Below are 27,886 nucleotides of genomic sequence, written 5' to 3' on the forward strand. Positions count from 1 at the left end.
GTTTCACGCTTGTCAATGCATTACTATTGCTATTAATATCTTTAATTATCCTTTTATACAGAGCAAAAATTATAAAAAAAAATAAATAAATTGATATTTGAATAGTAAATTTCAAGAATACGAATCTAACTAGATCCCACATGACTATGTTTTTCCTGATAGATAAATCACAAAAGACAGTCAAAGAAGATTAAGTGAATAGTATAAAAGTCCTTATGGTGCAATAAAAGAAAAACGGAGGAAGTATATTCAATGATAGTGGCAATAATGAGTTTTAATTTTTTTTTTTTTTTTTGATTAAATCTGATATTTGGATTTTATTAAAAAGTGATTTTAATAAAATAATTATGAAAATAAAAAAAGTTCAAAAAAATGAGAAACTAATTTTCAAATAAAAGAAAACTAATTAAAAAAAAACACTCAAAAAAGAGGTTTGACCAAGCATTTAAAATAAAAGAAAATTCAGTCAATAAGATTTAAAAATAGTGATGGTCAATTTAAGCTAGGGGTGCTAATCGGGTTTTCGGTTCAGTTTTGGGTTTGGTTTATCGGTTTTCGGTTTGTAACGGGTCGGTTTTTAACGGGTCAGTTCGGGTCGATTTTAAATAATTTCGGGTCGATTCGGTTTGGTTTATTTTTATTATAGTTTCTTTTCGAGTCAGATTCTAATCGGGTCGGGTTATAATTGGTTCGGGTCATAATCGGTTCGGGTTAAATTGGGTCGGTTTAAAAATGGGGTTTGTTAGTTTAAAGCGGGTTTTGGATCAACACATATCGGGTCCTAATCGGGTCGGGTTGTAATCGGTTCAAGTTGAACTTAGTCGGTTTGACAACTAGTTTTGCCAGTTTTAAACGGGCTTTGTTAATGATATCGTTTATTATATCCTCAATATTCTTTAATTAGTTATTCAGTAGATCATACGGAGTATTAATTAGTTGTTTAACGTTATGTCTCTTTTTGTATAATGATTTTAAGGATCAAATAATAATAACAAATCTAGAGCTAGCTTTTTATTTAGATTTTTAATTTTTTTAATACAATATAGTGTTCCATAAGCCATTACTCATTAGAGGACAATAATATTGTAGCATAAGAGTTTCAATGACATGAAAATTCCAAACCTTTTCAATATAAATACTTTATAATTCAAATTAAACCTTTTGTTTTACTATTGATAAAATATACCAAAAAAAAGAGAAAAAAAAATTCTACGATCATAATGGGTTACGGACTTACGGATTATAAACGGTTCGGTTATAACCGATTACGGTTTGTAAACGGTTCGTTCATAACTAATTACGGGTTATAAACGGTTCAATCCTAACCAGTTACAGGTTGTAAATGATTTGGGTTTATCGGGTTTTTGTTAGGTTTAAACAGTTTCGGTTTACAATGGGTCGGGTTGCTATCGGGTTCAAAAGTACTCGGTTAGGTTTGTTCTCGGTTTTGGGTTGTATCAGTTCGGCTTGATATTGGGTACGGTTCATTAACGGCTCTCAAACATTCGGATCGGTCTGTATCTGGTTTTTTTAAAAATCGGGTTGGGTCGATTTACGATTTTAAAATATCAGGTTCTTAGCGGTTCGGTTTACGATTGATATGCTTGGGAGATCTGGTTTATTGGAAGGATGGAGCGGAAGGTCGATTTACAATTAGATCAGCAATAAGCTAGAATCATGAAGCATGGCACAGACACAATTGATGATGAGTGCTAGGATGTGGTGTGGAAGGCTCTAGTGCAGCATCGAATTAGATCATTCATGTGGCTTGCTTGCCATGAGCATTTGCTTGGTAACTTGAATAGATTTAAGAGAAAAATAGCTCCAGACCTAAATGTTTTATTTGCGGGGCTGAAGAGGAGACTAATTTGCATATGCTAAGGGATTGCCTGGCTGCAAAAGTGGTATGGAGGAAAACTCTTCCACCTTTGGTTTATCACCAATTTTACAGTGATAACATAAAGGAATGGATAGTCCAAAACATGAAGGACCCTGATCAAGATGATGCCGAGAGCTGATAGCTAATTAGGTGTCTTTTTTTTCCTATAGCTGCTAGCTAGTTGTTCTTTGTTTTTCGTTTTTTTCTCAGTTTGGTAATGTACCTCATTCGAATTTTAAAAAAAAAAAAATCTAACATTTTTGTAAGTGTTATATTCTGTTATATTTCCTTTGAAATAAGTCATAACCCCCCTCAGTTATATAGAAGTTGATTTTTTTTTTTTGGAAAATGGCATCTATAAGTAAAATTGTTTTTGACTTTACGTAAACTAATGTTTCCGTCCTAGGATCAATCAACTTTTTATCTCTAGCAATATCTAAATGATTTTCTCGGGCAAAGAGACGTTCAAAACCCGGAAATCCTATGTGCCCTATCGGGCATGGCCACGCCCGACGGGCAAGCAAGCTCAGCCTAATGATGTTGCTCGCGCTCGACTGGACAAGCTTGTCCGGTCTGTCCGAGCACTTGGGAGTTTCCCATTTTCTTGAAATTGTACTTTTTCCCCCTCCTTTGCCCCTTGGCAACTAGAGCAAGTGGGATATTCACCAAAATACTCCTTTTTCTTGATGTTTAAGAATGTAATATTTGTTTTCTTTTCTTTAACACAACAATATATATATATATATATATATATATATATATATATATATATATATATATATATATATATATATATAAGGTGAAATTACTATATGAGTCATGATCAATACTTTTTAAGATGAAATTCATGAAGTGGTAGCAAAACAATTGATAAAAATGATAACTAGTTAATTAAAATAAAACTTTTTTGAAAGGAGTACTCTAACAAACTAATGAAAGAGAAGTTGTTAAACCCAAAAAGGGTGGAAAATAATTCGGTTTATATCTATTAACAATTAACATGATTGATATTAAATTATCTTACTACGTTTTTAGTCGGTGATAATTTGGTCCAAAATAAAACAAATTAAAATGTGTGGATCATTGGCAGATCTATGAAGGGGCCTGTGTGGCACCGCCCCCCCCCCCTCCCAAATTTTTTTTTTATTTTTTTTATTGAAATAAATATGTAAATTTATAGGTTAAATATAATTTTAATGCAATAAATAGCATCAAATTTGCTTTGTCATAGTGGTAATGCATTGATTTTGGACTAAAAGTCTTAGGTTCAAGCCCTTATACAAACATTTTTTTTATTTAGTGCCCCTCCACACTAAATATTCTACATCCGCCACTGGTGTGGATGGTCACCAGGATGCAAGTCAAATTGTTTTTTACTTTACTCTGATCTGTAGTCCTTTTGAACTAAACAGTACATTTGCTATCTCTAGGAAGTCTTATTATTTATTTAATGGGTTCTAATTTACTTGTCCCATCTAATTTTTTGCGAGGACTTTTTGAATCAATTGGGCATCTAGACTAAGTAAATTTCATCATGGGCGCGGCAACAAATTTTAGGGTTCCACCATGAACTGAAGATGATGACTCTCATCCTGGCTATACATAATGGGAACCAACCTCGCTAAATTAAGCCAGGCTTCCTTGAAGTCTTTTGAGAATGGAGATGTAGACGACATGTACTCCTTATTGAGACACTTCCATGCATCCGAAATCTTTTGACTAACATGCTTCCTCGCAATATCATAAGAGCTTATTTTATGTTCTTTCATGTACCAATCTACGTAGGAACCATCTTCTCCATTTGGAGTCCTATCCTGCAAAAATCATATCTCGAATAATTAAATTAAATTTACGTTTGATATCTATATAATCCCTTTGTCCCAATTTACTTGCAGCATTTTAAGTGGACACGGTTACAGATATACATGTTTAACTGTCGATATATTTTATTATATATTTATAAAAGTTATAAAAAGTTTATATTAAGAAACTCTACATTAAAATAGACCCAACAACATATTACATTATTAAATTAACTTTTATATAGTAGCTAAAAAGGATGGTCAAAGTGAGATATGTGAATAGTGCAAAAAGTCAAATCGCTGCGAGTAATTTGGAACCGAGTCCCTCAATTAAAAAACAAAAAGGGACAAATAAACCACATAAAATATTATCGTGTTAAATGCAAGAAAATAATGTGCATACCATATGGTTCCCTGCATCATTCCATAGGCGAAGAATGGTAGCCGTGGAAGATATAATTGAAGGAAGGCTATTCAATTCCTCAAGACTCCTCTTACTGATTTCTGTACCCATTAGAAAGAATGCGTGTGCCAAAACTACATGGGTTCCTGAACTAACTATTCCATTGTTTAGATACTCCTTGGGGCTAGGTGAGTATTTGTCAACACTCCATCTCAACTCAATAAAGTACGCGTTGCATTGTTCAGCCCACTGCATCATCAATGTCGAGTTAAAAGTGTAATTTGAACTAATAACATGACAATTAATCTGTTCAAATTAAATATGCATGCATGTGGATGTACATCGAGCCTAGGTACAAAACTTAATACGGTCACATTGATATATTATTAATGTAACAATCAGTATAAGATGAATAATAGAGTTAACGTTGAAGGTTCTATGGGCACTCAAGAGGGGGGGGGGTGAATTGAGTGTTAAGTAATCGTTGGCAATTTTTGCTTCTTTTCGAATTATGGTTAAGGGACCAGTTGTGCTGGTTCCCTTATGCAGCGGAATATAATAAAGCGATAAAGAACACAACAAATTTAACGAGGTTCAGCCAACTCTGGCCTACGTCCTCCTATCCTAAGTCCTTTATTAATCTACTCCGAATAACAAAGACAAAGAACACTCTGATGTTCCCTACTCCGGGAACCAGCAAACCCCACACTCTACTCCGAGTATGCTCTCAACTTACACTCGTAAGTTCTAAACGTGTTTGAACTCACAAACACTCACCCAGCCTTTAGCCTCTTTGCCAAAGACTCAATTACAAGATCAAAACTCTCTAATGATCTAACTCTCAAAAGTTAATGTAGAGAAAATATTAAACACTAGATGCTCTTGTATATGATTCAATAATGGATTTAGTGCTTTTGCTCTCAATAATGAAAAACTCCTTTTTATGCGTGTGAGAGATCTATTCAGATTATTAGCGAATAGATTGTATTTATAGTCTTAGAAAACCGAAATCCTAGTTACCATAAATCATGCCAATAAGATAAACATGATTTAGGTAAGTATTTATCTTTAATTGATTCTATTATAAGATAAAATCAACTCAAGATAATTACTCCTAGTTTTTAGGTATTTAAAGATTATATCACATCTATTTACAGCTGCCAAGATATATTTTCAAAACTGAATTTTCAATAAAAAATCTTTTTAAAATCGCAGCTCTAATAACCTGATCAGTTAACCTGGTCCCCAGACCTGGTTCCCTGACTTGAACATGTTATGAAATTTGTTCCAATCCTTGTACCAAATTTCACAACGATGCTCGATATATTTAAAGCACTTTATATATCCATTAATAAACCATACTACGGAGCATTTACATGAAGATCCTAAAAAGCTCTTTCTTGATGTGGATCTTCCTTCATGTAAACTTCAAGTCTTGAAAACCTTCTTTAGATAACCTCAATTGTAACCAATGGAACTTTCTTCAATCTCTTCGAAAGTCCTATCTGCTTCAAGACTTGGAATCAACTTATATTCTGCACAATCAATAAGGTTAATGCACAATATAAAGTAAGTGACTGTTGTACCACGTAGCAACCATGGAAACAGTACATACTGGTTCCCTACCAGTACATAACACTTTTATCATATAACTGTTCCCTGTATAAAGACAAGTTAGTTCAATAAGAAAACTCATGTAAGTAATAACTTGTCTGGGGAAACAGTGTTCTATGTTAGCTGGTTCCCCCAACTGTATCGAACACTTTCAAGGACCTGTTTCCCTTAGCTGTTTGTCATCATTCAAAACTATCAATCAAAACCTAAGGGACTCAACAAATTCCCCCTTTTTGATGATGACAAACTTTTGAAGTTCCTGAACCTGTGGACATGCTCAAAAAGAAAACCGTCAAAAACTTCAAGGACTCAAGACTCTTTGGAACAAGTCAGTTAGGCCAACTAGTTCCCTAAACAAAAACAAGAATTAAAACAACTCAAACAGAAACTGAAAACTGACTCTATCTAAACTTTCTAGACTAACTAGACTTTAGACTTCAAACTTCAATTATCTTCCCCCTTTTGGCATCATTAAAAAGTATGCTAAAAAAATATCAAATGCACAAAGTAATGTGCTAAACCATGCAATGGCATCAACCATTATACAAACAAGGTGCTGCAGAAGAGAGTCAGAGCAGCCAAAATGAACCACATTAGCAATAGAAATTATAGTTTAGTACGACCCACAAAGGAAACAAAAGAACCCAAATCCATATCAAAATGGTTCATGGATTGGGTGGAGAAAAACAGTTTAACAGAATCAGTTATTCAGAATATAATAAGGTAGGCTAAATGAAAAAGAAGACAAATTCATTCATCATCATTCTCATCATCTTCTTCCTCTTCATCAGTGTTAGCCTCCTCATCTGCATCACCCTGGTTCTCCTCCTCCTTGTTGTCAGATTTCTGCTGGTCAGCTTGCTGGTTCTCCTCAGCTAGTGCCTTCTCAACTCCAGAGCTGCTAGCAATCTGTTTCTCTAACTTGCTCATCCTCAAGATAAACGAAGTAGATAAACCCTCTACTAAACTTATCAGCTTGTCAAGCTTATCCCCAACAACACTCATCCTTTCTTCCTGTTTCTCCAGCCTCTTTAGGATACCCTTCTGACTTGCTGGTTCCTCTGCCTTCAGCTTCTTCTTGGCAGGTTTAGGAAGCTCTGCTGGTTCCTCTTCCCTAAACTTCAGTACACCATCACAAAAGATCAGCCCCTTTTGTTTCAGAATACCTTTGGTAAATACAATCACAGGAGCAGTTGACCCACTAAGAGAAACATTGTTCTTTGTAAGAAGCTTAGTAATGTAAGAGCCATAGGGAAGCGAGTGGTGAGATGAATTATAACAATTCATAATATGGTTTATCATAAGGGAGGGAAGATTGATTTTAATCTTCGTCATTAGCAAGTAAATGAGTACCATTTCCATGATACGCACAAAACCTCTTCCCTGTGCTCTGGGGATAAACATCTTATTACACAGAGAATGTAGAACCAGCATCACTGGTTCCTTCAAGCCACCAGTTTTAAAAGTTCCACCCTTCTTTGGAACTTTCCCTCCAAATACAAAATCATGAATTTCATCTGGACTGACCCCAATTAGAGTGGGCCACCCATCTCCAGAATATTCCTCAAAACCATCTCTGGGTATATTCAGCAACCCAGCCAAGCTAGCAACAGACACATGCACTTCAATATCATTCACAATCGAATTCAAAGACCTATCCAGCAATTGTTTCAAATTCACATAAAACTTCCTAACACCATCAATATTAGCATCACAGACATCGAACAAAGATAACCAACCTTGAAATTCTAGGAGTTCTTTTACATAACTTAGAGCAATTTCATCAAAGTATCCAACTTCTGTTCTGCACCCAGATAACACAACCCTAGATTCTAAATCTGACGTACCAACAGATGGAGATTCCATACCTTTCACCGATTTTCGGGCTGTTCTCTTCATTTTGGTACCAGTAACAGAGTCTGTGGACTGTTCTTCCAATTCCACTTCATCAATCTTTTTCAGCGAAGACCTGGTGACTCTGCTGCGAATCAAGGGTTTGGGTGTTTCCTCTGTGACCCCGATGAATTTTAAGTCCTCTTCTTCGCTTCGAACTTCTTCATCTTCCTTCCCTCCTTCAATGTCTAGGAATTCCCCGGTACTTCTGGGTTGTTCCCCCTGAGATGAGGCAGGTTCTTTGATGTTAGAGACATCGACTTCAGGGGAATTGGGTTTAGGAGAATTTTTTGAAGGTGAAGGTGATGGAGATTTTGTGGATGAGGATGAAATTGGTGATGGATTCTGTGTAGTGATGGGTGGTAAATTGCTGGATGATGTGGGTGTGGGTGTAACAGCTTGAACGAGTTTCTGTATAGCAGCGATGTTTCCCCGTAATTGAGAGGAATCGCTTGATTTTGCCTTCCCACTCCCTTTCTTTGCTGATCCAGAAGTTCTTTTTCTTTTCATTTTGATGAGTAGGGTTTGAAATCGAGCAAGATTTTGAGAAATTAAACTCGGATGAACAGTGACTAGGCAACGCTTTTGAACGAGAGAGAGAATGACTTGAATGATGATGTGATGTGAAACTGCACCAAGGTGTTTAATGTGTATTTATATATTGAATTGCACAAATATCAGAATTCCAAAACTAGCTGGTCAAAATTAAAAAAAAAATAAAAAACGAAAAGATAAATTCAAAAAGAAATTTAAAGATTGATAATTATCTTTTTACCAAAAATATTTAACCAACTAGAAATTAGGCAATTGATAATGTTTGCCTTTTTATATGATAGAAATAACTGAAATAAGATAATTCTTTCCAAAAAGAATTTATCTTATAGTAATCTTCCAAAAATACAAAAATATTTTCGGAAAACATATCAGAGTTAAACTGCTGTTACCCTCTGCTGGTACCTGTACTTAACCAGTCATTCTATCACTCGTATAATTCAAATTAACTTCTCCTGTTTCCATGCAATAACAATCCATTATGATTATTTACACGATATTTGTAAGTAAACAGCATAGTTATGTGCATAATCTACATAAAGCATACTAATTTTAACCAATCATTGAAGGAAGTAAGTGGAAGCCAAAAACTTAAAATCTAACTAGACCTAGAAGGACTCTTAACCTACAAAAAGACTCTCTACATAAAGGCTTAGTAAAGATATCAGCTATCTGATCTTCACTTTTACAGAACAACATTTCAACCAAACCTTTTTCCACATTATCTCTCAAAAAATGGTGTCTTATTTCAATATGTTTGGTTTTGGAATGTTGAACGGGGTTCTTGGAAATATTGATAGCACTAGTGTTGTCACATTAGATAGGGACACTATCATAAACAACACCAAAGTCTTTCAGCTGGTTCCTTATCCACAGTAGCTGGGAACAGCATGAAGCTGCAGCTATGTATTCAGACTCTGCTGTGGATAAAGCCACTGAATTTTGTTTTTTAGAACCCCAAGAAATTAGACAAGAGCCAAGGAAGTGTGCCATACCTGATGTGCTCTTTCTATCAACTAGGAACCCAGCATAATCTGCATCAGTGTATCCAATAAGATCAATGGTACTGCCTTTAGGATACCACAAGAACAGGTATGTTGTTCCCACAAGATACCTAAGTATCCTTCTAACTGCCTTTAGGTGAGATTCCTTTGGATTGCTTTGAAACCTGGCACACAATCCAACAGAAAACACAATGTCAGGTCTACTAGCAGTGAGGTAAAGTAGAGAACCTATCATTCCTCTATAAAGTGAGGCTTCAACATCTTTTCCCGTAAGATCAGCATCTAATTTAGTAGATGTGGGAACAGGAGTATCATAAGCTTTGCTGTTCTCCATGCCGAACTTTTTCAGCAACTCTTTTAAGTATTTTTGTTGATGGATTATAATTCCATCATTTGTTTGCTTAATCTGCAGCCCTAGGAAAAATCCTAGTTCACCCATCATGCTCATTTCGAATTCACTCTGCATTAAATTAGCAAACTCATCACACAACACTTGATTAGTAGCACCAAATAATATATCATCAACATAAATCTGTACTACAAGTAAGTGTTTCCCCTTGGTTTTGATAAACAGTGTCTTGTCTATTGTTCCCCTCTTGTAATCATTCTCCATTAAAAAATTAGACAATATTTCATACCAAGCCCTTGGAGCTTGTTTCAAACCGTATAGAGCTTTATCCAATTTGTACACATGTTGGGGGAACTGTGTATCTTCAAAACCAGGAGGCTGTTCCACGTACACTTCTTCCTTCAAATATCCATTAAGGAAGGCAGTCTTTACATCCATCTGAAACAGCTTAAAATTCATGTGAGCAGCATAAGCAATTAAAATTCTAATAGCCTCAAGCCTAGCTACTGGTGCAAACGTCTCATCATAATCAATCCCTTCTTGTTGATTGTACCCTTGCACCACTAGCCTTGCTTTGTTTCTGACTATAGTACCAAGGTCATCTAATTTGTTTCTAAAGACCCATCTCGTGCCAATGACTGATCTTTCCTTGGGACGGGGAACCAGGTGCCAGACCTGGTTCCTCTGGAACTGATTTAACTCATCTTGCATAGCTAATACCCAATCAGGATTAGCCAATGCCATTTTGTAGTCAGTTGGCTCTATATTAGACAGAAATGAATAGAAAGCACAAAAGTTTTGATAAACACTTCTTCTCGTTTGAATCCCTTTATTAATGTTACTTATTATTTGATCAGTGGGATGAGAGGATTGATATTTGTAGCTTTTGAACGTAAAATCATTTTGTGCTTCCTGATTAAGTGATGAACCAGCATGATCATGAATCTCTCCTTCTTCTGAAGGATCAGAAGGATTCACGTCCATGCTGTTCCCTCTGTCGTTACTTACTTCATGTTCAGGGGACGCTGCTTCTTCTGTTTCCCCTGAACTCATTAGCTGTCTATTGTTTGAGGAATCACCAGAACTTGGTTCCCTTTCTGAATCCTCAGTATCACCATTTTCTTCTCTAGGCATCTCATCGTGGTTAACAGGTGGAGTATTTGGTGTGCCTAGATCTGCTTGCTCTTCATTTGGGGTACCAGTGTCGTGGTTTCCCGTAAATTCCATTAATCCAATTTCCTCATCATGTTGTACCTGTGCAATCTTAGAAGACATGTTAAATTCGTCAAAGATAACATGGACACTCTCCTCAACACATAGAGTCCTTTTATTAAAGACTCTATATGCTTTGCTGTGAGAAGAATATCCAAGAAAGATTCCCTCATCACTCCTAGGATCAAACTTATCAAGCTGGTCCTTCCCATTATTGTGAATGAAACATTTACATCCAAAAACACGAAAGTATGAAATATTGGGCTTTCGACCTTTAAGGAGTTCATAGGGAGTCTTATTAATCTTTGGTCTAATGATACCTCTATTCAAAATATAGCAAGCAGTGTCCACAGCTTCACTCCAAAAACTCTTAGGGAGACCACTCTCAATGAGCATCGTCCTCGCCATTTCCTCAAGAGTTCTGTTCTTCCTTTCTACAACACCATTTTGTTGTGGTGTTCTTGGAGCTGAGAAGTTGTGATTTACTCCATGTTCCTTACAATAATCAAAAAAGTTAGCATTTTCAAATTCAGTACCATGGTCAGATCTTACCGAGATCAGCTTATGAGTAAGCTGGTTCTCCATTTGTTTCACCAAGGCTACCCATTCTTCGAAGGTCTCATCTGTTGTGTGTAGCATCATTACCCAAGTGTACCTAGAGTAATCATCAACCATAACACAGACATATCTATAGCCTCTTCGACTTTGTACTCTCATGGGTCCACATAAATCAATGTGTACAAGTTCGAAGGGCCTGCTGGTACCCAAAACATTTTTAGGCTTAAAAGAGATTTTAACCTGTTTCCCCCTTACACATTCAGAGCACACTTTATCTGCTTCGTATTTAATGTTAGGAAGACCTACCACCAAATTACGTGCTTTAAGCTTGTTTAGAAGTGTTAGGCTAGCATGTCCAAATCTCTTATGCCAAATCCATTGATTATTATCAGAAACCGCTCTCAAACAGATGGACTTGTCTTGAGGGATGCTATCTAGGAAGCTAATGTAAACATCATGCTTCCTAGTTCCCTCACATACAAGTTCTTCTGTTTGTGAGTTAACTATGCGACATAGGTTGGCTTGAAACTCAACTCTATTACCTTTGTCACATAATTGAGAAATGCTCAAAAGATTATGTTGCAAGCCTTCAACATAATATACATCATCTATCGCAGTAGAAAGTGTCTTACCAACTTTACCTAAACCAGTGATGGTTCCCTTGCTATTATCTCTAAAGGTGACACTTCCTCCATCAAAGGCTACTAGTGAAAGAAATTGATTTTTATCCCCGGACATGTGTCTTGAGCAACCACTGTCCAAATACCAATAGGTACCTTCCTTCACTCTAGCCTGCAAGAACAGATTAAACATTAGTTTTAGGAACCCAAACATATTTGGGTCCCTTTTCAACCACATTCGAAGTTTGTTGATCTTTTCTTCTCCACACATACTTAACATTTTTGCTGCTCTTACTAATCCTTCTTGGACATCCATGGATTTTATGTCCATTATTACCACAATCATAGCATACATGCATTTCTTTGGTCATTACATATTTACCTCGCTGAAACTCCTTAATCCAGGTGGTCTCTCTAGGAAACCAGCTAGTCCTGGTTCTCTGTCTGGAATAGCCAAGACCAGCCTTTCCCATATTACCTCGTGATGAAGTGAGATGATTCAAAGTTTCCTTTGCTTTCAGTAGTTTGTCCACATGTCTATGACTCTCATGTAATTCTTTTTCTTTAGTTTCAAGTGTTTTAGCCAACAACTCGTTTTTGTTTTTCAAACCATCACATCTATCTTTCAAAGTTTCGAGTTGTGAGTTAAGATTTGAAATCATGGGATCAATAGACATGTCAACAACTACTGGCTGCCTATCTTTTTTCAATTGACTAGTTTCAGCATGCAAAAGACAGATAGAATCTTCATATTCATTAATCGTATTGCTGACTTCTACACTGGTCTCTGTAGGAGGATCAGGGGACTGAACATTTTTAAGTGAAGCAATTTCTTTGTAAGAATTTTCTAGGTTAAAAATCAATGTTTCAAAGGCCTTCAACACAGAAGTTCTATTACTGGAATTTGCTTTACGTAAAATATTTGAAACATCAAGCGCTTCACTAGTGGTTGATGAGTCTCCGGGAAACCAGGAGGTCAGATCTTCTTCACCATCACTCGGATAATCAAGTTCAGAAGATCTTTCCCTTTCTAGTTCCACTTTGCACTCGTCCAATTCAACTTCTAATTCAGCTACTTGATTTTTTAAATTATGGCAAACACTTTCTAGGTGATCACAACTAGCAATAGCAATATTACATTCAACATGCTTATCTTTTAGATCTTTCTTGCTAGTCATATAGACTTCACTCAATTTATAGCATTCATTTAATAAAGAGTCAATACAAGCAAGCATATTTTCTCTATCATATTCATGCATATCTTCTCTAGTTTGTTCAAAGTTTACCTTTCGTTCTTGTAGTACATCCTTCTTAGCCATCAAACATTTCTGGAATGTACTGGTTCCCTCTTTGGTTCCTAGACCAGTGATGTTCTCCTTAATATTTGTGAAAGCAGTTAAACAAACATCAGAGTTTGTTGAATCATCCTCTTCATCAGATCCTGAATCAGAGTCACCCCACATGGATGCAATCATAGCATTCTTGAATGCTCTCTTATCTCCAGATTGAGATTGTTTGTCCTTCCATCTTGGACAATCACGAATGATGTGTCCTTTCTCACCACATTTGAAGCAACCTGTAGAGGAAGATGAGTTAGATTTTTTAAAACTCTTAAAGTTCTTACCTTTGAAGTTCTTCTTTTGATCTCGAAGAGATCTCTCAAATCTTTTAGCAATCATGCTAATTTCGTCCTCTTCTTCCTCTACTGTTCCCTTCAGGGCAACACCTCTTACTAGTTCCTTCTCGGACTTAGACTCAATCAGCATTTCGTGAGTCATTAGGGAACCAATCAGTTGTTCCAGAGACAAGGTGGACAAGTCTTTTGCTTCATACACTGCTGTTACCTTCGCGGTCCAAGCATCTGTTAAACTACGCAAGATTTTTCTCACAAGATCTTCGTCAGAAAAACTTTTACCAAGTGATCTAAGATCATTAACAATAGTCATAAATCTACGAAAGCAATCATTGATTTTTTCATTCTTATTCATAGCAAATAACTCGTATTTAGACATGATTAAATCAATTTTAGACCGTTTTACCTCACTGGTTCCTTCAAACGCAAGTTCAAGAGTATCCCATATTTCTTTAGCACTACTACAGCCAGAAATACGATTTGTTTCGGTCTCACCTATTGCTTGTTGTAAGATGGACATTGCTTTGGCATTCTTCTCCAGCAATTTGTAATCAGCAGTGTCTAATTCACTATCCTTCTTGAGAACCTTGTTTCCCTTGTCATCTGTTTTGGTGATGATGTTTGGACCATTTTTGACAACCAACCAGCATTCATAGTCAATTCCCATGATAACATTTTGGATCCTGTTCTTCCACCAAGCATAATTATTCCCATTAAACTTAGGTGTTTTATTGTCATAACCAATAGCGCTTAATTCTTGAGTACTCATTCTTAACTCCTCTAGATGTTACTCTTACGAGAAGCCTAGGCTCTGATACCAATTGAAGGTTCTATGGGCACTCAAGAGGGGGGGGGGGGGTGAATTGAGTGTTAAGTAATCGTTGGCAATTTTTGCTTCTTTTCGAATCATGGTTAAGGGACCAGTTGTGTTGGTTCCCTTATGCAGCGGAATATAATAAAGCGATAAAGAACACAACAAATTTAACGAGGTTCAGCCAACTCTGGCCTACGTCCTCCTATCCTAAGTCCTTTATTAATCTACTCCGAATAACAAAGACAAAGAACACTCTGATGTTCCCTACTCCGGGAACCAGCAAACCCCACACTCTACTCCGAGTATGCTCTCAACTTACACTCGTAAGTTCTAAACGTGTTTGAACTCACAAACACTCACCCAGCCTTTAGCCTCTTTGCCAAAGACTCAATTACAAGATCAAAACTCTCTAATGATCTAACTCTCAAAAGTTAATGTAGAGAAAATATTAAACACTAGATGCTCTTGTATATGATTCAATAATGGATTTAGTGCTTTTGCTCTCAATAATGAAAAACTCCTTTTTATGCGTGTGAGAGATCTATTCAGATTATTAGCGAATAGATTGTATTTATAGTCTTAGAAAACCGAAATCCTAGTTACCATAAATCATGCCAATAAGATAAACATGATTTAGGTAAGTATTTATCTTTAATTGATTCTATTATAAGATAAAATCAACTCAAGATAATTACTCCTAGTTTTTAGGTATTTAAAGATTATATCACATCTATTTACAGCTGCCAAGATATATTTTCAAAACTGAATTTTCAATAAAAAATCTTTTTAAAATCGCAGCTCTAATAACCTGATCAGTTAACCTGGTCCCCAGACCTGGTTCCCTGACTTGAACATGTTATGAAATTTGTTCCAATCCTTGTACCAAATTTCACAACGATGCTCGATATATTTAAAGCACTTTATATATCCATTAATAAACCATACTACGGAGCATTTACATGAAGATCCTAAAAAGCTCTTTCTTGATGTGGATCTTCCTTCATGTAAACTTCAAGTCTTGAAAACCTTCTTTAGATAACCTCAATTGTAACCAATGGAACTTTCTTCAATCTCTTCGAAAGTCCTATCTGCTTCAAGACTTGGAATCAACTTATATTCTGCACAATCAATAAGGTTAATGCACAATATAAAGTAAGTGACTGTTGTACCACGTAGCAACCATGGAAACAGTACATACTGGTTCCCTACCAGTACATAACACTTTTATCATATAACTGTTCCCTGTATAAAGACAAGTTAGTTCAATAAGAAAACTCATGTAAGTAATAACTTGTCTGGGGAAACAGTGTTCTATGTTAGCTGGTTCCCCCAACTGTATCGAACACTTTCAAGGACCTGTTTCCCTTAGCTGTTTGTCATCATTCAAAACTATCAATCAAAACCTAAGGGACTCAACAAACGTCCACTCGTCCAGTACTCCAGTTTAATAAATACAAGTATATATTACAAGTATATAATAACTATAAAAATGTACCAATTTTCGTAAAAATTGCTCAGGGTTCCATCCATGCTTTGTTTGAAATTTGGAGCAAAAATCATTTGTTGTCTTCAGAAGAGCCTTGAAGCAAACTTTCATGCAGTTGGGTAATTGTGTAACATCAGCGGATTCCCATCTGTAATGCAATATTATTGGGAATATTATATTTTAGGAAATTATATGATAATATTTAGTTGCTATATTTTGTGCCTAGAATATAATCTTTTGAGATCTTTGTGATATTTCCTAATTTTATCACATTAGGGAAACCTTGTATTATATATTGGCTATGGTCGTATCAATGGGAGGAAAGTGATTGAGTTTATTCAATTTATCATATTCTCTCTATAATTTAGCATGGTATCAAGAGCAGGTTGAATTTTTTTTTCCACAATGGTCGGAGACACGTCTCCATTATTGTCACTTCATTATCTCGAAATTACAACCAATACACCGTTGTCCCTTGAGTTGCAAGGTCAACCTAGGAATTTTTTAACTTCTACCCAACTCAAAGCTACCAATTTCGATGATAAATCAGATAAAATTTGCAACAAAAGCTGCCATGTGGTGGCCAATTGTGATTTTCATGCATTCCCTCCACTACAAACACATCACAATACCATATACATGGCCGAGCACCATCCAGACCCACGAAATTTGATTCGTGCTAATGCCGTTTCAAGTACTACAGTTGAGACAATAACAGGATTGTTCGGTAATGTTCATATGCCCGAAAATTTTTTGACAGGAAAATTTGATGTTACCTCTTGGATAATTGACACAGGGGCAACTCATCATGTTACCGAAGACAAATCTTGGTTATTTGATACGCAGGGTTTTGAGTGTCCTGTTGGTCTTCCCAATGGTGACACCGTATTGGCTTCTTTAATTGGTTATGTTCGTTTGTCGGACAAGCTCACCCTAAACGGGGTTCTTTATGTTCCTAATTTGAGTTGTAATTTGCTTTCTGTGTCCCAAATTACAGATGAGCTTAATTGTACTGTCCAATTTAACTCTTATATGTGTGTTGTACAGGATCAAACGAAGGAGTTGATTGGAACGGGAGCTAGGAGAGACGGACTATATTATTTTAGCAATTCAGATTTGGTGAATCATGTTGATGTGGGTGAAGCTACGTCGACCTTGGAGTTGTGGCATCGTCGAATGGGTCATCCTTCTGAAAAAGTGGTTAAGTTACTTCCTCATGTCAGTGGAAATAAACATAATCTTGCTAAAGGGTGTGAGGTATGTATGCGTGCTAAACATCCTAGAGATAAATTTCCTTTAAGTGATGGTAGAGCTTCTAGGATTTTTGAGAAAATACATTGTGATTTGTGGGGTCCGTATCGACATGTCTCATCGTGCGGAGCTCGTTATTTTTTTACTGTCGTTGATGATTATTCCCGAGCTGTTTGGATTTACTTGTTGGTTGATAAAACTGAGGTGTTTCGAATGTTTTTAGCATTTGTTGCAATGGTTGATAGGCAATTTTCTCAAAATATTAAAGTTGTGCAAAGTGATAATGGTACGGAATTTAATTGCTTGCATGATTATTTTAGTGCTACCGGTATTGTTTTCCAAACCTCTTGTGTGGGGACTCCACAATAAAATGGGAGGGTTGAGAGAAAACACAAACACATTCTTGAAGTTGGGAGAGCTTTGAGGTTTCAAGCCAATTTGCCTATTTATTTTTGGGGGGAGTGTGTCCTTGCCGCTGCTCATCTAATTAATCGTACACCCACTCCCTTGTTACAAAATAAAACTCCATTTGAAATTTTGTTCAACAAACCACCTTTGTTTGATGCTCTCCGTACTTTTGGATGTCTTTGTTTTGCTCATAATCAGAAAAACAAATGGGGACAAGTTTGCCAGTCGGAGTAGGAAATGTATCTTTCTGGGATATCCCTTTGGGAAGAAAGGATGGAGATTGTATGATCTTGATTCAAAAGTCTTTTTTGTGTCACGAGACGTGAAGTTTGTTGAAGGGGTGTTTCCGTTTAGTTCCCCGGAAGATGTAAATATAACTTCTCCAATTTCTGATAATAATGATGACATACATGAGGATTTTTTGGGATATGACAGTGAGTTTGAATTGGGTGTTAATGGAGGTATGTATGTCGAGCAACAGGCAGCTCATAACTTCGAACAGTCTGCCCCCAACACAGTGCCCACTGCCACACCGCAGCCTTCACACGCGGGTGCACCTGCGGCTGAGCAGACTGCTCCAGCTTCCTCCGCAGCAATTCCTACGGGCGCAGGGTATACTCCACAGCCATTGAACCCAGCTGCTTCCTCAAGCGCTGGAATTCCAGCGACAGCTGGGTCTCGTATTCAGCCCGACAGCAGCAACACAGAGGCCGAGCAGCAACTTGATACCTCCAAGCAGCCTCAACCGGAGGTGTTAGGTAAAGGTCATCGTGTGAAAATTCCATCAGTCAAGTTGCGTGATTATGTGACACATTCTGTTTTTGCTAATAGTCCGTCTTCTTCCTCTCCGTCATCTAATACTCCTTCAGGTACGCCTTATCCTTTGGCCCACTATATAAATTGTGACATGTTTTCTGTAAATTATCGCAAATTTCTTGCAGCTGTTGTTTTGGGAAAGGATCCAAAATCTTTTAGAGAAGCCATGAAATCTGAAGGTTGGCGACGTTCTATGAAAGAAAAAATAAGGGCTTTGGAGGATAATGGGACTTGGACATTAGAGCATCTTCCTCCCGGTAAGATAGCTCTAGGTTGTCAATGGGTGTACAAGACAAAATTTTTGTCTAATGGTGATGTTGAGCGTCTAAAGTCTCGATTGGTTGTTTTTGGTAATCATCAACGAGAAGGCATTGATTATGGTGAGACCTTTGCTCCGGTTGCAAAAATGACTACTATTCGTGCTTTCCTTGCTATAGCGGTTTCAAAAAACTGGGAAATTTAGCAAATGGATGTTCATAATGCTTTCCTACATGGTGATCTAGAAGAGGAAGTGTACATGAAATTACCCCCAGGTTTTGAGAGTTCGGATTCAAGTTTGGTGTGTCGTTTGAGAAAGTCTTTGTATAGGTTGAAACAAGCTCCGAGATGTTGGTTTGCAAAACTCACTACGGCTCTAAAAGGGTACGGTTTAATTCAGTCTTACTCTGATTATTCTCTTTTCACATACTCTAAAGGCAATGTTCAGATTAATGTCTTAGTTTATGTTGATGATATTATTATTTCTGGGAATGATTCCGCTGCATTAAATGTGTTCAAAGCTTATCTTGGTGATTGTTTCAAGATGAAGGATCTTGGTCCTTTAAAATATTTTTTGGGCATTGAAGTTGCTCGTAGTAAATCAGGTTTGTTTTTGTGTCAACGAAAATACACCTTGGATATTGTTTCTAAAGCAGGGCTATTAGGTGCGAAACCAAGTGGTTTTCCGATTGAGCAGAGCCACAAGCTAAGTCTTGCTAGTGGTGAGTTACTTGAGAATCCCGAGTCTTATCGTAGACTGGTAGGGCGATTGATTTATCTCTCGGTGACTAGACCGGATTTGGCATATTCGGTTCATATTCTTTCACAGTTTATGCACGAGCCACGGGTTGAGCATTGGGAAGCAGCTCTCAGGGTGGTTCATTATTTAAAAGGTACCCCAGGACAGGGTATTTTGTTGAGTGCAGATAGTGACTTGACTTTGCAGGGCTGGTGTGATTCAGATTGGGCGGCGTGTCCTCTTACTCGTCGTTCGTTGACAGGTTGGCTTGTGTTCCTTGGTAAATCACCTATTTCTTGGAAGACCAAGAAACAACCCACAGTTGCCACATCCTCTTCTGAGGCTGAGTATCGTTGCATGTCTTCAACCACACATGAGTTGAAATGGTTGAAGGCCTTGCTTTTGAGTTTGGGTGTTGAACACCCTAAGGCGATCAAGTTGTTTTGTGATAATCAATCTGCTTTATATATAGCTCGAAATCCAGTTTTTCATGAACGTACGAAGCACATTGAGATTGATTGTCACATTGTTCGTGATGCCATTACAAAGGGCTTAATTGATCCTTCTTATGTTTCCACTAAGGAACAACTTGCAGACATTTTCTTGGGAAGTCTAAGTTTGATCATCTTCTTTCCAAGTTAGGCATTTACAATCCCCATGCTCCAACTTGAGGGGGGGTATTGGGAATATTATATTTTAGGAAATTATATGATAATATTTAGTTGCTATATTTTGTGCCTAGAATATAATCTTTTGAGATCTTTGTGATATTTCCTAATTTTATCACATTAGGGAAACCTTGTATTATATATTGGCTATGGCCGTATCAATGGGAGGAAAGTGATTGAGTTTATTCAATTTATCATATTCTCTCTATAATTTAGCAAATATTAACATATTCTATAATCAAATGTAAAACAATAATAATGCCTTATATATGTTAGATATTGCAAATTACACTACAAGTTCATGATGAAAATATGTTCTATTTTACTACTAGATTATTGTCCTAATTATGTTAGAAAACTTAATACGATAATTAAGACCCTGTTCACAACACCTTAAAAAAATAATATTCAGTAAAAATAATTTCAGTTCAGTAAAATTAATTATAGTTCAATAAAAATAAGTTTAGTTCAGCAAAAGTAATTACAGTTCAGTAATAATAATTTAATTTCAGTAAAAAATAATTTAATTTCAGTAAAAATAATTTCAGTTCAGTAAAAATAATTCTAATTCGGTAAAATGGGATATATTTTGTATATCAATATTCAAGTAAGTCAAATAAGTAAATTAAGTTGGCAAGTCGATTTTACAAGACGTACCTATTAATGGCTTCTGTGAATAGACATAGCTCATCGTACGTTCCATAAGCATCAAAAATGTCATCAATCACGTAGATAAATGATATTACTTTTGCAAGCTCTAATCTCTCTTCGGACATATCTAACCCAGGGAGAATTCCCATTGACCACATACACCACTTGAATGGTTCAATTCTTGCAAAGTGCAATTCCTTGTCCAAATTAACTTCGTTTCCCCATCTTGCAAAATTCCAAAATTTGTTATGTAATTAGATAGACATGGTATCACTAAAAAAAAATATGCTACTATCTTGCCAATGAAATATCACGTAAAGATCTTAATTTAATGTGATCGTACCCACCCACCCACCCGGCTACTCCTAGAAAAAAAAAGTCAAAACAGAAAGAGTTTTGAAGATGGCTTGAAGGAAGTACTAGCTATTACTATGATTTATTATGCTAGAATAATTGAACATTAACTTTTTTACAATGTGTAACGAAATTTTGAATTGTATTACAAAACATATTCATATTAGCATATGCATATCACCACAGTGCGTACGCACATAAAGTTAAAAAGATATGGATTTCAAAAATTAAACCAAATACATGTGGTGTTAAGCATAATATTTTATTGGCCCCAATCTCTCGTTAGGTTGTATATATATACTTGTTCATATAGTAATACAATTAAGGGTAAATTAATTCCTGACATGGTATCAGAGCCTCTAAACTTCTAAATCCTAAATTTTTTTCATTATCCAAGTTTCAATTGATCTTTATTATTGTTAAACTTACTTCGAAATTTGTTGTATTTCATTTTTGTAAGCCGTATGAGCCATGTCAAAATTCCTTCTAGCTAGCTCTTGTACCTCATCCAACCATTCGTTCACGTTGTCCAAATCTTGAAGAAGATTCAAAGAAACGTCGACATTGTGAAGGAAGTTTTGAACCAAAAGGCTTGAGAAGTTCTTATGATAAGGATTATGCATTGATGTATTCTCCATTATCATTCGAGCTTTCGAGTGTTCCACAATGTAGTTTAATGAGGCTTTTAGGAGCAACTCACTAACATTATTACAAGCTTCATTTATTAACATCTCTTCTTCTGGCTCTTGCGTTATTAGCTGAGAAGATTTATCCTTGAATTTCGTTTCGATATCTGTTCAACATTTATAGATCAAAGGGGAGATATTTACGTAGTTGTATGTACGGACTAAAAAATCCAAATGGATGGTCTAAAGTTTCACTAACACCAAACATATCCAAATGGACGTTATCCATGATACTCAGCTATCTTGTGTTTTTTTTTAAAAAAAAAAAAAAAAATTAAACCCACATTATTTCACAGTATTTAATAAATGTGAGTTTCACATAGCTAGATTTGAGAGATTATTAGAAGTGTAATTATGTAAGCCATGTATTTTTAAAAAAGGCAATAGTACAACTTTCAATTTTTTTTTTTCCGATTATAATGTCTTGCAAATATTGTGATATTTTCATTTTAAAAAAGTGTTGTAAGTATTAAAAACAGAGGAAGTATAACCTATACTTTGTACATGTCATAGTCATTCTAACGATAAATTTAGCAAGTACAAAAAATTATAGAATAACCCTTTTGACCATTAGATCAATACACAGTAACAAAAAGCTAATTTTCAAATAAAATTGCCCCTGATATAGAGGCTTTGCAGTGTGGACTAAAAATCTACAAAGTATTCGTAAACTCAAATTAGCCCATTGTCGTCACGTGTCACACTTCTCATTAATTTTTTTTTTCTCATTTATATAAATATTAGTTTAAATTATAAAAATTTATCCTTAAATCTAACTCATTACCTATGTTCAACATTATTTCGCTTGTATTTACTATCAATTTGCAAAAATATATAATAGTCCGTCACCATTCACAATTTTTCACAAACTAATAGTCACCACACAACAAGAACCTACTTATTTACCACAACAAATTAATAAAAATCTATATAGTACTCCCTCTATATGTTCCATAATAATTGATACATAGACTTTGACTTTTTCACTGCTTATATACTTCTAACCTTGATTATTGCTTTTGTGTAATATCACTAATATGTATCATCAAACGCAATTAGTATCATGTAAAAATGTCTGTATCGAATACTAATAATATGAAGTTTAAAAAAACTTAATTTTGTTAAACTTCATATTATTGATAGTCAAACTCATGCATTAACATATATGTGTAAAATTTGACAGGGGGCAGTTATAATGAAACGGAGAGAGCATTAAATAAGTAGAGTCGATATACAAAACACAAAAAAAAAAAAAAAAAAAAAAACCAATAGAATGTTTGTTGATGGTGAATGGTCAGTGATGAGTCCGATTAACATATTAAGATCTGTGCTTTCTTAAAAAAAAAAAAATTGACTACAACTAATAATTGTTACGGAGTTCATATATACCAAATTTTTTAAATAACTGATCGACAGGTGATTAGTAGGTTATTACCCAACCATTAATGGTGGGTGATTTTACTAAGCTTTTGAACCGAGTATATTTGTGTATTCTCTTTATTTCGTAGTAATCACAATATTTTTTTTTTTCATTTGTTTTCAATTAATTAATTACAACATTTTTTTGTACTAACATCAAAACAAAGGTTGTCACATAAAATTTTGTTAAATACTTGGTACATATTAATATAAAATTTCATTATTTCAAATTTTCAAGATTTTAATACTACTATAAATTATTTATATTCAATAATAAACTAGTCCAATGAAAAATATGTCAAATTTAATCGTGTCAATTATTATAAATCAGAGTTATTACAGTATATAATTCGAAAAATCACATAAAAAAGATTGGAGTATGTTAATCATTTCATTATCGCAAGGAGACATGGAGTCATCTAAATAGTACTCCGTATAATCATATTCCAAACCGACTAATTTAAACCGAGTAGACCAAGTATAGTTTTAATTTCAAACTATTAATCAATCTTGAATCCACCAATAGAAATGCTTTACCAACTCAAAAGTTTTATCAACAAAAACTGTACTCCGTACTTAATAATGCAAGAAAAACCTGTGGATAATGCATTTACATGCTCCCAATTAATCTCCCTATTATATCAACACCCGAAATTGACAAGATGTCATATTTTTCATGCATCCCTTACATATTGCATAATTATTAATGAGGTGCTTGTACGAATTCTGTTTTCCATTAGAGTTAAGCTCTGTTCACATTTACTTAATTTCACTTCAGTTCAATTCAGCTTCAATCAGTTCAATTCAGCTTCAATCAGTTCAGTTCTTAATTTCCCTTCCTCATAAAATATTCATTTCAGCTCAGTTTAGTTCAATTTAGTTCAGTTCAGCTTCAATCAGTTCAGTTTCAATCAGTTCAATTCAGCTCAGTTCAGTAAATATGAACAAACCCTTACCAATATCTTTTTTATACAAAGTTTAAGCAAAAGGGTGAGGTGATGGACTTATGGTGTTTTTCTAAAATATGGAATATATTGATAAATAAAAATAACTTCATCAATCACTAAAGAAAAGAAATGAATTAATTAATAGACATATAAATTTCAAGCAATTAATCAATTAATTAATGCACATATACATTTCAAGTAGTTTATCAATTTATATGGTGAGCTAATACGAAAAAAAAAAGAGAGATCATTTCTTCAATAAAATACTACCCGTGACATGCGAAGAGATGTGAAGGTAGATCAGAAATTTTGGTGGGACAATTTGTCAATTTTGGGTGGGATTTACACCACAATTGATCAAAAGTAGCATTAAAAAGATGCCAAAAATATAATAGTCCTTTATGATAGACAGATAGAGTGATAATGATGCTGATTAGCCTTTCCCCACCACCCTTTAACCCCACACATTACCACAATTTAAACGATCAAGACTTTGCTCCACGCTGCACAGAGCCACAGACCACTGGACCACAATTAAGGATACTTTTACATGTCTCAAAATAATTGGTACCTAGTACATGGGAATATGGGATTATTATTATTATTATTATTATTATTATTATTATATCTCAATTAAAAACATACAAAGTTATACAACCCATAGTAGGGATGGCAACGGGTCGGATTCGGATCGGGTGGAGCTTCACCCGCATCCATCCGCTACCTCCATCCACTCCACCCGATCCACCCACCACCCGCTAACCCCATCATCCACATCCGATCCACCCATCATCCGCGGGTGAAACGGGTGGATCGGATGATAAACGGGTGAAGATTAAACTTGTGTTATGAAATTAAACAAAAAAAAATGATGCTAAGTAATTCCTACTGTGCCATCTAAATCGGCATTGCAAAAATTAAAAAAAAAATATAGCACTAGCAATTTAGCATTACAAGATCAATTACTAGTACCACCAACTATGAAATACATGAACTATTGATATGATTAAGTTAAATAAGTGATTTGTGATGCCATTTTCCTTCAAAAATTCATGAAATTAATGAACTTAATCGCGTAAGAGGAGTCGCCGCCTCGCCCAAGAGGAGTGTGAGACGTTCTGGTGAGAAGTTGCCGGTAAAAATGGAATATTTGGTGTTGAGTAGAGAGTGTGAGGAACTAAAGAAGGAGAGAGACTGTTAGGAGGACTTGAGAGTTGAGAATGGATATGTGCGGCTAGCTGTATGTAGTATGTACATTAGATTAGGGTTTTTTTAAAAAGTTTTGTATTTTTTTTTATATAAAAATAAATGGGTGGATGATAAGCGGGTGATGGATCGGGTGACGGATGACTTAAAGCTCCACCCGAATCCGATCCGATCCGTCACCCGCTTCATCCACCACCCGCCTTTCATCCATTTAAGTCGGGTTTTCATCCATTTAATTTAAGCGGGTGGAGCGGGTTAATGGATATCCATACAAAATTGCCATCCTTAACCCATAGAAAGTTAGTGGGAAGCCGAGATACAATTTGGGCCCAATTTACAAAAAATTGGTAGGGAGCCGAGATACAATTTGGGACCCCACCCCTCTAGCTATAGCGAACCCGATCCTACTGAAGATGTGAGCAGCTGCACGAGCACCAATATCATGCGTCTTAGCGAACGCCTGAACCCGTTTCAGCAACGCAATAGCATCCTTATCTAATTCCCCTAACGAAGAAAAGGAGAAAGGAAGAAAACCATAGCCAATAGCCCTGCAGCATGCCCCATTATTATTATTATTATTATTATTATTATTATTATTATTATTATTATTATTATTATTATTATTATTACTCCCTCTATTTTTAAATACTTGCTTCATTTCCTTATTTGGAAAGTTTTTACAATATTTAATTCATTTCTCTAGTGAACCCAACATCAATCATTGTTTTTAAATTTCATATTCTATTTCCAAATTTTTCCACTTCTTTTGCTTTTTACAATTTTTATTCTTTCATTTACCCCACTACCTCCATATTTTATTAATTTCTCCAATTTCTCCTAAAACTCCGCACATGGAGAAATAGATCAAGTATTTGAAAACGGATGGAGTATTACTTTTTATTCATATACGAAGTACTAAGGGTGCGTTCTTTTTACATGATTTTTACTTATCTAAACTTATTTGATCTTGTATGAGCTTATTAGCCTTTACTAGAATTTATTTTAGTTATAAATTAAATTTGGGTAGTCCTGATTAACCCTTATCTGAACCTGTTTTTCCAGAACTTATCTGAATTTATCTAAACTTATTAACCCTAAAATAAGTGGGAGTAAGAGTTTGTTCACATTTACTGAGTTGAACTGATTGGAGCTGAAATGAATATTTTATGAGAGAGGGAAATTAGGAACTGAACTGAACTCAACTGATTGGAGTTGAACTGAAATTAAGTAAATGTGAACAGACCCTAAGGTTAACAGAACCGGGCCTAACTTTTACTATACTTTTTTAGTTTTTACTAGCATATATAATTAAAATATATTTTATCATAATATAAAAATGTAGTATATCATTTATATTTAGCCCCATTCACTTTACCTTATTTTTGTTGAACTTAAATTATTTTTACTCATGAAATTAATTTTCCGGAACTAAAATTATTTTTTGTTGAACTAGAATTATTTTTACTGATTTTATGTTATATTTCTTCTTTACAGTTACTGAACTGAAATTATTTTTACTAAAATGAACTTATTCTTACTGAACTGAAATTATTTTTGTTGAACTAAAATTATTTTTACTAGATATTCCTAATACGGAGTATTTTTATAAGGTGAAGTGGAGCCTTAATTACATAAAAATAAGATCAAATTAAGTACATTAACATATGTGCAACATTTAATTAATTATGTCAATTATTTTAAGACAAAGAAAATAAAATATCAAAGACTCTCATTGATAAAATACTTGTTTCCTATTCCCTATATCCTTTTATAATGTGCATGTTTATCTTAAAAAGTGTCCCCAGAAATTGTGCTTTTTTTCATTTTATTATAAAGTTGTACTTTAGGAAAAAAAATATGCCTACATTTCTCATTTTTATATCCTCCTACTCGTATCTCCCTTTGTTAGAGATATGTGATATCATTTTTTTTAGGGTAAAAGGTGGCTTAATTAATAGTTAGAACGTTTACAAAAGGTTGCCTACCCCTGTGGGCGTGGCACAAAAGTACATCCTGGGGGATATCCTCCCTTGAACTAGTAGTATTGTCTTTAGCTAAGGAATTAGTACAGATGTCTAGGGGTACAGTTATATTACATAGATGATTCAAAATATTTAGGTTCTCCCTTGCATCTTTCGCCAGAATGTCAGCCTCCATATTCTTCCCTCTTTCTCCATAGAAAAACTTGACCTCAGTTAGCCTTTGTAGCTGCAGCCTGAAATCAATTGTTTTTGGGGTTAGAGCAGTATCTACATTACTGACAAGATCATCAACAATGTATTTGCATGCAGTCACTCTCAATAATGCATTGGTTCCATCTTTTATCTTGAATCCAGCCCAAAGCTAGTTTGATTGCCATTAGCTCCGCATCCTTAGCATCTGTACAAAAACCTTTCCATTGGAAACCCTCTATCCATGAACCCAAGTGGTCTCTACAAACACCTGCACAGCCTGAAAGTTTGGAGTGTGGAAGGAATGAAGCATCTATGTTGATTTTTAGGAAGGGTTGAGGTGGGGGTCCCAGGCATAAGTTTTAGGCTCTCTTCTAGTGTGGTGATTTGTGGAGAAAAACCACTCACTAGCAGCCCAAAGGCATAGGGATTTAGAGGTTTTAACAAGGGTGTTGTGTTTTGAGAAAAGCCAAGAATTCCTCTTTTCTAAATA

The 27,886-nt window shown here is 35.3% G+C and overlaps 1 protein-coding gene across 1 annotated transcript; it reads right to left on the bottom strand.

Moving 5' to 3' along the window:
- Positions 1-3,432: 3,432 nt before the first annotated feature.
- Positions 3,433-27,706, bottom strand: LOC110693360 ((3S,6E)-nerolidol synthase 1-like). Its single transcript, XM_021870494.1, has 8 exons — positions 27,665-27,706; positions 27,233-27,547; positions 24,488-24,539; positions 21,394-21,757; positions 20,617-20,835; positions 15,829-15,967; positions 4,085-4,333; positions 3,433-3,693 (listed from the first exon to the last, which is right to left on the bottom strand). The coding sequence occupies exons 1-8, from the start codon at positions 27,704-27,706 to the stop codon at positions 3,433-3,435; spliced, it is 1,641 nt and encodes a 546-aa protein (XP_021726186.1).
- Between the last annotated feature and the right edge of the window lie 180 nt (positions 27,707-27,886).

The sequence above is a fragment of the Chenopodium quinoa genome, unplaced genomic scaffold, assembly GCF_001683475.1.
Source record: "Chenopodium quinoa cultivar QQ74 unplaced genomic scaffold, ASM168347v1, whole genome shotgun sequence".
Lineage (NCBI taxonomy): Eukaryota > Viridiplantae > Streptophyta > Magnoliopsida > Caryophyllales > Amaranthaceae > Chenopodium > Chenopodium quinoa.

Coding starts and splice junctions, on each gene's coding strand:
- LOC110693360 (XM_021870494.1), bottom strand. CDS start 27,706: ATGCTTCATTCCTTCCACACTCCAAACTTTCAGGCTGTGCAG. Junction 20,836..21,393: donor GAAATACAACAAATTTCGAA/GTAAGTTTAACA, acceptor GAATTTTGCAAG/ATGGGGAAACGAAGTTAATT. Junction 3,694..4,084: donor ATGATGCAGGGAACCATATG/GTATGCACATTA, acceptor TGATTTTTGCAG/GATAGGACTCCAAATGGAGA.